At 32.9% G+C, this 13749-nt stretch overlaps 1 protein-coding gene across 2 annotated transcripts in view; it reads left to right on the plus strand.

The window, feature by feature from the left end:
• The window catches only part of Col21a1 (collagen type XXI alpha 1 chain), a 126002-nt gene that overhangs the window by 89306 nt on the left and 22947 nt on the right, over window positions 1-13749 (plus strand). For both annotated transcript variants that reach the window (XM_033763410.1, XM_010628929.2), the window contains exons 17-19: window positions 8756-8800; window positions 10937-10990; window positions 13031-13084. In XM_033763410.1, coding sequence (XP_033619301.1) covers window positions 8756-8800; window positions 10937-10990; window positions 13031-13084 — 153 coding nt within the window. The remainder of the gene's footprint in view (window positions 1-8755; window positions 8801-10936; window positions 10991-13030; window positions 13085-13749) is intronic.

Here is a 13749-nt window from a genome sequence, read left to right on the forward strand (position 1 = left end):
ATGCCTCCAGAGCAGCTTCCAATCCTGCAAGCTCCAGTCATGGCATAAGTGTATCTTTTTATACCATGTTTTTATGATACCTTTTCTATGTTTGGACACAGATATTTACACTGTGTTACAGTTGTCTATAGTATGCAGTCCATGAATGTGGTGTACAGGTTTGTGCCTCAGAGCAATGGGCTTTACCATATAGCCTAGGTGTGTAGAAGGCTGTCCCATGTGGTTTGTGCAGTACATTCTGATGTTCACATGATGAAAATGCTTAACACCACACGTTATGGCTTATATCTCGTTGTTTCCCCAAAGTCTCATGTGCTCATAGGTGGGGCTTTTGGGAGTGATTGGGTCACGGATGTGTGGTGCTGCATCAGTTTGCTGATGGGTTTCTAGCTGGGTGTGGTGTTGGGAAGTGATGCCTGGTGGGAAGAGTTGGGTCGCTGGGTGTGGCCTGGAAGGAGATATATCCCTCCTCCTCTTGTAGTCCTCCTCTGCTTCCCGCCTGCCCTGCCATGAGTTCTTTCTCCTCTGCTGTGCCCTTCTGCCATACTGTGCTGCTGTGCAGCCAGCCCCTTATGGAATGAAACCTCTATAAACTGTGAGCCAGGATAAACCTCTCCCCTTATTAAGATGTGGATGTTGGGTATTGTGCCTTAACAATGAGGAAGTAGCTAAAAGATTGCCTGTCTCAGAATTTAGCCCTGTGATTAAGTGAAACATGACTATTAGTTTTCAACAGAAACAAATCTACCTTGTAAAACAATGTATGCAATCGAGGAAGATTGTACTTGTTTATATTACCGATAAGTAAATTCTGACAAAGATAGAAATTAGGCATTTAAGTGTGCATGGTTTTTATTAGATCTTCAGTGTTAACATAATTTTTAGGTTACTAATTTTCCTAGAAATTACCTGAAATTTTATATAGCATTTACAAATGTGACAATCTTCAATTACAGAGCTGATATATTACTGTTTTTATTTTGGAAAATTTAATTTATATTACTTGGAAAAATTGGGAGAAAATGCTGCTGCCAAATGCCAAATTATTAGCTTGTCTCAAAGAAAGTGCTTCTTAAAGACAGAATTATCCTTTCTTAAGACATATTGATGCCTTTGTCCAACACAGCTTAGCTATGCCTGAAAATCACTTTCAAGAATTACCTGCTGAGGAATGAAAACTAAACAGTTAGATCCCAGGGATAAATTGTCCTAGAATTCTTTCAGCACTGATGTCTGGGTATGCAGTGCCCTGCTTTCTACTTCTTCTGTTCTTTTACTAAATGATAGCCTTTCATACCTCTACATATCATACCTCTTTCATACGTCTACATTTTATTTTGAAAGATCAGTATTTGACAAGAGTTTCTTGAATGACATAAATGTGGAGGGGAAAAAAGCCTTTAGATAATCTTTGAGAGTTTGTTGAGATAGGAAAATTGTTTCTTTTCATCATTTATTATGTATACTATTTTATCTTATTAGTTCTATTCATTTGTATTTGTCATTTATGTTTTTTATCTACTTCATTTGTCTTTACTCAAAAATTATTAAAATTGAAGTTAAATTTGTAAGTAGTCTTTACTTACCTAAATCCCATTCCCAGAGGCAATTGTTAGCCATTTAATGAGGTTCTTTCTGAGCATTTTTATTGCACACATTAATAAATAAATATATACATTTTTGAAATTAAAATCATATAATGAAATTCTTATTTAACTTTAAATATGAACATTTCATATGTCAGACTATAAGTATATAAAGTCCACCTCACTTCACTTTGCCTACACCATGGTTACCTCTTGTTAATAATGAGAAGGACTTGACCCACAGCTGGTGGCTTTGAAGATGGAGCATCAAGATCATAAAACACAACATGTGGTGGCCTCTGGACTCTGGGAATGACCCTCACCTTCTACCAGAAAGATAATGGGAACTTGTTACTGTATGGAAAGTAATTCAACCAATAACAAATGCTGGCAGGGTTGTGCGGAGAAAGGAACCCTTCTCCATTATTGGTGGGAGTGCAGACTGGTGCAACCACTGCATAAATCTATATGGAGAAACCTCAAAAAAGTAGGATTAGAAATCCCTTTTGACCCAGCTATTTTCCAGCTGGGTATCTTTCCAAAAGATTTTAAAAAATCATACCAAAGTGATATATGTGCACCTATGTTTATAGTGGCACAGTTTGTGGTAGCTAAAATTTGGAAACAGCCCAATTGCCCATCAACTGGAGACTGGATAAAGAAGATGTGTGTGTGTGTGTGTGTGTGTGTGTGTGGTTTTTTTTAAAAAAATAAAATGGAGTACTACTTAGCCCTAAAGAATGCGAAACTAGAGACATTTATAGATAAATGGATGCACATTGAGGCCAAACTCAACTGAAATAAATAGGACACATATATGTAAATAGCGAATAGTTTCTCTGGTATGAAAACTAAAAGTATAAATAAGGGTCAGAAAGTATAACTGATAATGTGAAATAGGAAGAAATGGTCTAAAGAAGTAGGGGAAGGGGGAGGAGTAGGGAAAAGGTAAGAAAGGAAAAGAAAAAATACAAGAAAAGGAAGAAATGGAAACAAAATCTTTAAATAGGGAAGGATGGAAGGGGTGAAGGGAGGGCAGAGAATGGGGGAAAAATAAGAACCAAGATGCATCATGTAAAGGCACAAGGTCCCAATGATGTGTGTAACTGTATTGTAAACCTAAAACATACCAGTAAACTTAATGGGGAAAAAAAAGAAAGTAACAATTCCACAATAACCGGGAGCAGGAAATAAATTCTTTCCTAGCCTCCACAGCTCCTCTGACTTCTTGAATTTAGGCCTGTGAGCACCGTGCTAGGCTTCTTGCCTCTGAACTGTAAGATAATAAATGGGAGTGGCTTTAAGGCAGAAAGCGCGGTTTATTATGGATCCACTGAAAACTGATATAATTTACTTTAAATATTTTACTTTAATAGATGCTCATTAGTCCCATTTTTCAGGAGAAAAAAATGGAAATATACCTTATAGAAACAACAAAATTCACAACAACCTCGGTTATGCAGGAAGTAGTGCAAAAAGTTAAATGGAATAATGCATATGTTGTATTTCAAAATATATGTATTTCAAAAATAAAAAACAAAAATAAAAAATAAAAATAAAAAAAAAACAGGTTACAGGGATGGGCTCGGTGGTGTACATCTGTCATCTCAGCATGGTGAGAGGTCTGAGGCAGGAGAATCACAAGTATGAGGCCAGTCTGGGCTATCTAATGAGACCTTGCCTCAAAACATAGGTTATAAATAAAAGACATACGGAAGATATGAAATTAGATACATTCTCAAATATTTAGTTACTTTGAAACATATATATTAGTTAAGATTAAAATTCTTTCATTAGTTCATTTTTTATCAAACTAGCTTCATTCTTGGTTTGATGTTTAAAAATTTCTTGAATAATCTTAATGTTATATGAAATTTTAAAAATATGTTTTTCAGATTTCTCTGGAAAATAGTGTATAACTGTGATTTCAGCAACTGGGTCACCTTTAAAAGTTTTTGAAAAACTCATTTTTTCATTTTCTTCTCAGTGAGAACTTTGCCATGATTTGTTTTGAGTTGTACAGTGCGATCTGTGTACCCCAACAAGTGTGCTCTGTCCTTTTTAGGCTTTCAGAAGATCACAGCCCATGTTAGAACAGCTTTGGTGTTACTTGGTAATGATACCTTTCAAACTGGCAGTGATTTTCAGCGTTCGTATTCCTTTTGACTCATTGGTATTTTTCACGTGTGTTTCAGTCTACTTGCTGGTGTAAAGGGGCAGAGTATCTCTCTGGACCTGTTTGGCCATGCAGCATTTATGTGAGGTTCCCAAGAAGAGGCAGTGTGTATCCTGGGTGTCTTCATCTTGTCCTTTAAGGATTGTCCTCTTCCTTCTCTGAGTTTTTTGGGTATAATTCTAATTTGCAAAACATTTTTCTTTTTGTCATATCCTGAAAAATAATAGCATTGTTGTGGTCATGGTCTTGACTTTAAAAATGTTGAAATGCCTTTAGCTATGGAAGAGACATGCCAGTAACAGAAAGTACCTTTGCAGTTGCCATAGACCTTTTCCTTCATGTGAGGTCCTTGGTCTCTCTCTATCACTTGTAATGTCAAGTTGGTGACACATTCTTTTGTATGTGAACACGAGCGGCCCATATATGTTGGTGGTTAATGTCTAGTCCCTGTGGGTCAGGGTGAATAAGTTTATCCACTATTCTTAAATTATACTTTCCCCATTAGAGATTACAGTCAAACTGGTAATTTCCTTATTAAGGGTTTGCTGCAAGTACTTACATGTTGGTTTCTTTAAGATCTGGCCACTGTGATTGTAAGTTACTTTTCTTTACAGTTATCTGACCACAGAGCAATTTGTTTTATGTCATTTATGATGTTCTGCTACTTAGTGTGGAAATAAAAAATGGAATGGAAAAAGTATTTTGGGGAGCAAATACAAATACAAGTTTATTTTATTATCATTATTTATTATTTAGATTGAACTCAGGACCTTCTGCCTGCATTTGGGGCTTAAATACAAATACAGTTTTATTTTTTATGTTATTTGTTTATTTTTATTTTTTGTGGTACCAGGGATTGAACTCAAGACCTTGTGCTTGGAAGGCAGGCACAGTGCCACTGAGCTAAATCCCTGGCCAAAGTACAAATGTCTTTGAAGCTCTGGATCATACTTTCTGAAAATGGACATGAAATATATTGAAAAGATAAAGGCCATTGCAATATTATTTTGTAACCAAAGTCAGCTCCACATGAAGCGGCAAAAAGTAATGAATGATGGACAATATCATCAAATCCTTGGCTTCCCACTACCCCCAGTCATCCTGCATACAATGGAAACCTTTGGAAGTGAGGGTAGGGAAAGGAAAGATAGAAAGGAAGAAATTTTCAAAATGGAGAAAGAGGACATTTTGACACATGGAGAGGAATTAATCTATTTCACATTGTCAAAAGTCAGGGAAGGGTTATGAAATGACAGTTCTAAAAACTCATCCATTATAGTGTGACTGCTGAGCTAAGTCCCAGTGGAAATTAACCGATAGCAGTACCAACTCCATAAGTCAAGCCTCACTATTTTAGCCACCTCCAAAGGGGAGTGCTGAGAATATTTTGTTAACAAAACTGGCTTGAGGTCCACTAGGGAATGGAGTGGCTGACTTCAGTACCTACACTGCACTGCTTCATGCTTTCTCTAGATAATTATTTTGTTATCTTTCCATCTAGTAAGAATGAGACTTCCAACATACATGTTTTTCCTTCCTTCACTTTTAGAACAAGCAAGTCACTTCTTGGTATAACAGAAGAAAACAAGTAATAAGTTTCTAACATTTTGATAATGGTGTAATCTTAAACACCTCTACCACTGTGTATGAAGGTTGAACAAGTGATATAGAAATACCATTAATTGATTATATGTTCTAGGGAATGGAAAATACTGCATTGCTTAAGCAAATTCAACAGATTTATCCAAGATAGTCCAACATTGTGGGTAAGGTAAAAACTTGAATTTCTTGTGGGAAAGTATAATGTGAAATTTTGATTTTATAAGTGATTCATAGTAGACACATTATGTTCCCTATAATGTATTTTCTAGGAAATGGGCCAAAGATTTTGCTCTAAAGTATATATTTCCATTCTTAATAACTTATTTATTACATATGATAGTTTAGCTATAGAGAATCTTTTAGAATATTTTTTCCTGTTAGCATTCTTTCATATTATTCAGAATTTTCTATTATGCAGAAAGTTGACTTTCTGCTTTTCCTCAAACCCAAATTGCAATCACAGAAGTGGAGAAAATATGTTCATTTATTCTTTTTATTATTATTATTTTTGGACAGGGGATCGAATTTGGGCCCTTGTGCTTGTGAAGCAGGCGGCAGAACCACTGAACTAAATCCCAGGCTCTTCATTTTTTTTAAGAAAAAAAACAACAGCAACTTGTTTTTGTCTTACACATTTTCACAGTTGCTAAAACCCAAAACCATAAAGAATGAAAGTAAAATATAAAATCTCAGAAAAATATTTGTTCTATGAAATAATTGTTATTAAATATTTTTGGATAGAAAAACTGGTAACTTTCAGATGGTATTGAATGGTATTTCTGCTAATATAAATTCAACAAACTTGTCAATTTCAGTATATGTATTGGGAGTCCAGGAAAATATTATCTGGGAAATTTTTATTAACTAATATAGCAGTGAATGATTTCAGTTCCTAATAGTCTTTTATTCAGTGTTGCTTATTATATTAGTTTTGCCATGAATTATTTATTAAAATAAATTTTGCATTTTGTCTTTAATATTGTGTAGTGTTCCTATGCCTTTTCTTGGTATTTATAAAATAAGTAACAATTTTTAGCATAATTGGACAGATAAAATAGTATGACTTATTTTGATATATATATGAAGTGTATATTTTTGACAATTTGAGAGGACAGACAATTAGTAAGGGAATCTTTTTTTCTTATCTGGAATAGTCCTAAATTGATCTTAATATATGATAAGTTGAACTGATGCTAAGATTTCTAGCTATGAGCTGACATAATTCAAGCTGAGAATTAGAATAATTCAAATAGAAAACTTGCCAATTCAGGAAGTGAACTGTGGGCAAATGGACTCTGAAGGAGTCCTGGGAGGCAGAAGTCAGGGTGCTATGCATGGTAACATAGCAGTTACTTTCTAGAGGTATAGGTTTGCCGATGCTGGGATGGGGTTTATCATGAGCAATAGAGTTGAGATGTCTGTAACTTACTCCTATCAATATCATAAACTGTATAAAGGCATAGATTAGAAAACCAATGGAAACCCCAAGCAATAAAAGACTCTAGGCAGTAAGAAACTCAGCTTCTCAGGCCTGACAGTATCATGGACCCTTATAAATCTCCTTTAGGGATTCTGGGGCTGAGGGGCATTATGTTGACAAAATTGTACCAGTTTTCCAGCATAGAACAGTGTATAACCACTTTGCTTCTGATAATATTTTACAGGAATATTTTAATTAAGTGCAAAAATTAATCTACACTTATAATAAATTTTGTATGTATTTGAATGGCAGGAGTGGTTTTACACTAAATTATGGCTTTAATTTGAACAATATTTACGACAATTGATTGCATTAAAATGTGCCTTTTTCTATCTATGGATATGATTCATTTTAGTCTATTTTCTTGATATGCATAGCACAATGATTTACTTTTGTTTCATGTTTAGAAATCTTGTTGAATATTCTGCGCTCATATTTTCTAATGTCTGAATTTTAAGTTTATATTGATATTATTCTCTAGTTAATATATTTACTAAGGTTGGTCTTCTCAGTTAGATTATAGTCATTGCTCAAACACAAATTTCGTTCTTTGCTGAGGGAGTTGTGAAGTGGCAAATTAATTTAACTGAGTAAAATCAAACTGAATTCTAAGTTTAGATTCTAAAACTAGAATTATGTCTTTGTGACACTCATATGTAGCTGTGGCTCATGATTGAAAGAAATTGTATTCAGAAATTTAAAGTGTCACAAAGAAAAATAATGGCAGGATCTTCCTGTAGTAGAAGATAGTTAATCATGATAGTGGCAGCTCTTTCACCTTCCTTGATCTACTTAAGAGTATCTCGTCTTTTTTCTTTTTTACTTTTCTTTTCTTTTTTTTAAATTTTTTTTTTAGTGTCTCTATTCTTTGAATCCTTTGGTGATACAGAAGTCTTAAGGACATGCTAATGGGAGCCAACTTCCTTGTTTTTCAAATAACCTGTTCTGCTACAGCTGCACTACGTATGTGTAAAAATAATTATTATTAGTTATTTCAACTGGAGTATAAAAGTAGCTAGGAAAAATGAATAAGAAATAAATATCAGTACCACCATTTGTTGTGATAAATGATCATTTGGGTAAATTCATTTAATGGTTTATGATAAGACTGGTTTCCTAGTAACTGGAGCACTAATTTATTTTTAACTTGATAGAATAAGCATTAATTTTCTCTGAATCTTGCTAGTGAGCTTTTATTTTTGGGTTGAGTCATGTGTAAGGGTTCGTGTGTGTGTGTGTGTGTGTGTGTGTGTGTGTGTGTGTGTGTGTGTGTGACTGTGTTTGCTCATGCAATTTTGTCTTCAAAGTATGATGTGCATGTTCTTCATGACCACACCAGCTGGGAATCACTAGGAGAAAGGCTGACATGTTTTGTATAAGTCATTAAATTCCAGGGTGTCTCATGGTTTCGTTTGGAGGAAATTATTGTTTCTTTAATTTCTAATTAAAGCTCTGATATTGTGAGAGACTTTGGAACTGCTGACCTAATCCTAAATTGATATTATTTGACAGTCCTTCTTATTATCTATTCATTATAAGTAAAATAAAGATGAGTTTACACCAAACCCTGATTCTGTTTTATTTTATCATTTATGTTGGCCTAAAGGATGAACCAAGATATGTCTTCCTAGCATCATCTTTTCAAGTCTTTACTGTTTTAAGTATCAGTAGGTGTTCATGTAATGTTGAATCTCATAGATGATATCTTACTCAAAATTGGATTGTTGTAAAAAGCAGTGTTATTCTGTAGTATGCATGATAAACATTTTAAATTAGGACTTGTTTATAAGGCTATACATATTCCTAAAATACGTATATTTACAAATCACATTAAATTCCAGGTATTTCTGTTTCTTCTTTAATGATGTAGTCGATAATTTAAAAATTAACATCTAATTTATTTATTTTTAGGGAATTCCAGGATTTCCTGGAAGCCAAGGCTTAATGGGACAGAAGGTTAGTACTAATGAGAGCTGAGAGGTTTGGACCTGGATACACTTATTAAGAGAGTGAAGTGGTGATACAATGTTGTCTTCATATAATTAAATTTACAACATTCATAGCAACAGTTATTTGTTCAAATATCATATGATTTCAGAAAATGTTCATTTTTATTCTTTTTGTTTATATAGATAACATTAATTTGGATTTATATATGTGTGTGTACTATTTTACTTGATTACTTTTCTATGTTGTGCTCTTAGGTAAATCTTTTAGCATAATTGGTCTCCTGAACTTATTTTAAAATATTATTTCAGTACAAGTGTTTTGACAATAAACTTTTATGTAACTACACATTTCTTCATTTTACAAAGATAATTTTGTAATACGCCACTTAAGGCTATTATTTTCTCTTGATACATTGATAATTTCCTTAATTTTCCTTAAATTGTTTTCTGGCTTTCACTGTTAGCCATAAAATCTGCTGTCATTCTGATTATCATTGTTTAATAAGCAATCTATTCCTTCCTTTGGGTTCTTTAAAAAAATTTTTTTAAGTGCTCTGAAGTACACTAAAAATGATCTAGTTAGGGATTTCTCTTTACTTATCCTGTTGAGAATCAAGTTTGCTTCCTCGTTTTGTAGAATTTCTATTAATTCTGAAAAAAATCATCCATTATCTTCATATTATTTCTAGTTTATTCATTTTGGGATTTTCTATTTATTGCAATTTCAATTTCTACATCTCTTAATGCCATCTTCCTATTTTCATATCTTTGATTCTGTCTTCCATTCAAGTTAAATTACTTGGATATTACTTCTAGTTTAATTATTCTTCCTGCATTGTTTCTAACCTGCTGTCTAAACCATCAATTGATTCAAAAAATATGAATAAGCTGGATAAAGTAGAACATTCCCAATTCTATCACTTAGGAAGCTAAGTCAGGAGAATCTTGAGTTCAAGACTTACCTGGGTTACATAATGAGTTCAAGGCTGGTCTGGACTACATAGTGAGATATCTATATCATCCATATCTATATATCTATATCTATATCTATCTTTATATTTCAATATATTTAAGTACATAATTTAATATATATTTTCACTTTGGGAAGTTCCAGTTTTTTAAACAGTATTTTTTTTAGTTTTTTTTGTTCCTGTTATATTTTCAGTCTTAGTAATCATTCATAATTCTATTTTTTTAAGTTTGAAATATCTCATCCATAGTTCTCATATGTAGATCTATTTCTAACAATACTAATATTTGTAATTTGTCATTGTCATTGACTCTCAGTCCTGTGGCTTGCTATTTCTTGTTTCTTTGTTGTTGATTGTGAGCTCATTGCTTCATCTTAATTTTGTAGAAGTCTTTTAGCATAACTAGTTCATGGAGAGCTGAGTTCTGGTAGCCTTTGAGCTGCCTTTCAAGATCCTGAGATGACATAGGCATTAAAGAATTCTACTTTCTCCCTAGGGTTAGCCAAAATTCAGTTTCCTATTTGTGAACACACACTCATCTTTTCTTAGTCCTGCATGTTTACCTTTACAGGATTTCTTTATAGTTCCAAAGGCTCAGACAGAGTTATAGCTCCAACCCAGAGTATATATTTTTGAAATGGCTCTTCACTGAGTATTTCACCTACTGCCTAAAAGGTCAATGCTTACTCACAGTTTTTTTTTTCTTAAGATTTTTGTTCTAAATTTAGTATCCCTTAGACTACCTAGTCAGCCACACCTCAGAAGCTGTAGTCTAAATCTTATTATTCTAAATCTCAATTTTTATTTGCTAACCTATATTCGCTACCACAACTCTTAATCTGTATGAGAAAGAAGTTTTCACTTTTTTTTTTGTCTTATATTACTAAGTGTCTGAGCTACTAGGTCTTCCTTTGGTAGAATGGCAAATGTCACTCCAGGTTTCACAATGGAGATATGTAAGTGATACTGCAGGCTCTTAATCTAGATATTTTAGATATTGGCTCCCTGGTTTTTCTGCTTTACCTCACTTCTTTCTCATAGTACAGAAAGGAAAGGCAGATAAATTGGGGATGACTGTCATTGTATTTTCATTCTATAGGGCTTTGGTAGAAAAATTTTGAGAAGAATTGGTAATGTACCAGTTTTAAATTTGATCTGCATTTTATTTTTAGGGAGAAATTGGGCCTCCAGGACCACTGGGAAAAAAAGGAGCTCCAGGAATGCCAGTATGTTGAAGTCATTACTCTAAGTGTTTGTAGCATTGCTACTATGTAGAAGGAATTTGTATTCTGGAGTTTATAGAACTGTACAAGATATAGCAGTGAGATTTTTGAACTATACAAATTCCATCCATTTGTATTTAAAATATTATATTTATTTCCATTTTTCTAGAGGAGTCAGGATTTCTTCAGAGTCTCAAAAGTTGGCCACTTAAGGAAAAGTCAGAGCTCTTTAGTATAGATAAATTTAAAAATACAGTGGATTAGATGCTCATTAATAAAAATACTAAGCATACTGAAATAGTGTAAAATTCAATGAGTATTTTTTTATTTGTAAATAGTTACTAATTATGCTAATGAAGGAGAATATATTTATATAGGGAGAATACAAAAATTATAAACCAGTGGATGACTTACTTTAGAAATTTTAGTAGAAGTAATATATGTGTTTGATTTTTTAAAATATGTAAATCTAAACATGCATGTGCAAGATTCCAAAAACATTATGAAGTTTATTGCCAGAAATGGTTGATTTTTATGTGAATCAAATTATCCATCATAATTTTCATATTTGAAAATTTATGACTCACTTAATTAATAAAAATAGATGCTAAAAATAGACATTTTACTTAGTGCTTAGTAAAAGATTTCACGAATCTTGTATCCAACAGTATATGAGGAAATTATCCATTAATAGGAATTTAAGTTTGAATATACTGAAGATTCTTGCCCCTTCAAAATAGAATGATCTTCTTCTATTTCATAATTACTACAAACTATTTATGAATTTAAATAATTAAATTTGGTTACAAATATCTAACTTTGTCTTCAGAAAAAAAGTTAATGGTTAGTACTGACTGAACCTTCAGAATATTTATTTAAATTCAGAATACAATACATAATACCAGAAAACACAGTCTCAATACATCCATAATTAGAATATCGTGTCACTGCTACAGGGCTGTGCTATTAACTTAGCATGATACTACAAGAATAATATGTGAAATAAACCAGTTCATAATAAGTGGATAAAATTTAAAAACTTAAATATTCTTAATAATTTTAAATAAATATTCTGAAGGTTCAGTCAGTACTAACCATTAACTTTTTTTCTGAAGACAAAGTTAGATATTTGTAACCAAATTTAATTATTTAAATTCATAAATAGTTTGTAGTAATTATAAAAGGTATATGTAATATTAAAGTAGAAATATATAACATACTATAATATATAGGTAGATATAATGTATAGATATTATATATATAATTAGTTACAATAGAATATAATTTAAATCAGGTCTCAAGTACCAGAATGGTTACTCTTTTCTTATTTTTAAATCATAAACTTAGTTAAAAATATGGCTATTTTGTAACTTGAGTATTATAGTCACAAAATGTATTAAATTTTGACTCTTTCACAATATTTTTCAAGATAATAGAGAATTGTAAGTGATTTTGATCAAAATAATATATATAGGGCGAGGGATTTAGCTCAGTGGCACTGTGCCTGCCTCACAAGTGCAAGGTCCTGAGTTTGATCCCCAATAGTAAAAAACAAACTACTTCTTAGCCCTCACAACAAAACGAACAATATAGGAAACAGACTTTTCTTTGAAGATTCATCTTTTACAACTTTTTTGTTTGCTGCTTTTGGTTTTTTTTGAGCAACAGAATTATAAGTGTTGTGCTAACCTTCATTCTATCTCCTTTATTGTTCTTTCTTAGTATTATGTGGGAAAATTTCCCAAATGTTCTATTGTTATTCAATTCATTAATTATTATAAGAATGATTACCTTGCAAATACAGTAACCTCAGTTCATGAGTGCTTCTGTTTGCAAATAATTCATTTTGTAAAATTTTGCTTCCTTTCAAAAACTACATCGGGTGACAAACCTGACCACTGCCCTCTTCCCCACACAGACACCAATGCAGCCCTTTTCCACCAAATGATAAAACAAATTAAATTTGTAAACTGAGGAACCACTGTAGATATATTTTCATATTCTTCTATAAATTACCCCTGAAATTCCCATTTTCACTTGTAGGGTTTGATGGGAAGCCGTGGCTCACCAGGCCAGCCTGGCACTGCAGGATCTAAGGTAAATATAAAGAAATTAGGAAGCCTAAACTTTTGTGATCACAGGAACCTTTTACAACTTCAATGACAACTTTGGTCACTTATAATAATGTGATCATAGGTGAAAGCTCAGCATATGAAACAGGCTCAAATAAAATGGATCGGGTTTAAGCAAGAGAGAAGTCTAGCATTCTTCTTCAGTTGATCTCCCTCCCCTTTTGCTGTTTCCGGGGACACCCATGGTGCTGAGAGAAGCAACCTCTAGCATTTGTATTTAGAATAGTAGATATCTGTCACTAATTTTCCATATAATATATTAGCTCAAATATTGGAAAGCTGGTTTTGGTGGTTATTGTTTCTGTTTTGCTTTTTCCGAAGAGCCAGATAGTAAATATTTTTGGGTTTAAAGGCCATATTTCTATTATTACAGCCATTTTATTACTTGCTCTTGTAATATGCAAGTATCCACAGACAATACATAAAGAGTGGGTATGGCACATGGCTCTGTTCTGGTAAAATTTTATTTCAAAAACATGTGCGAGGCTGGATTGAGCCCATAGATTTTAGTTGACTGAGTGCTCTGTTTGCGTATATATCCCTGAGATCTTTGCCACTGATACCTTTGTGGACTGTGCCTTCAACATCATCAATAAAAGATCTAGCTAGCATGTGACAAAACTGTTGTAC

The sequence above is a fragment of the Fukomys damarensis genome, unplaced genomic scaffold, assembly GCF_012274545.1.
Source record: "Fukomys damarensis isolate Sample0158 unplaced genomic scaffold, DMR_v1.0_HiC HiC_scaffold_14, whole genome shotgun sequence".
Taxonomy (NCBI): Eukaryota; Metazoa; Chordata; class Mammalia; order Rodentia; family Bathyergidae; genus Fukomys; species Fukomys damarensis.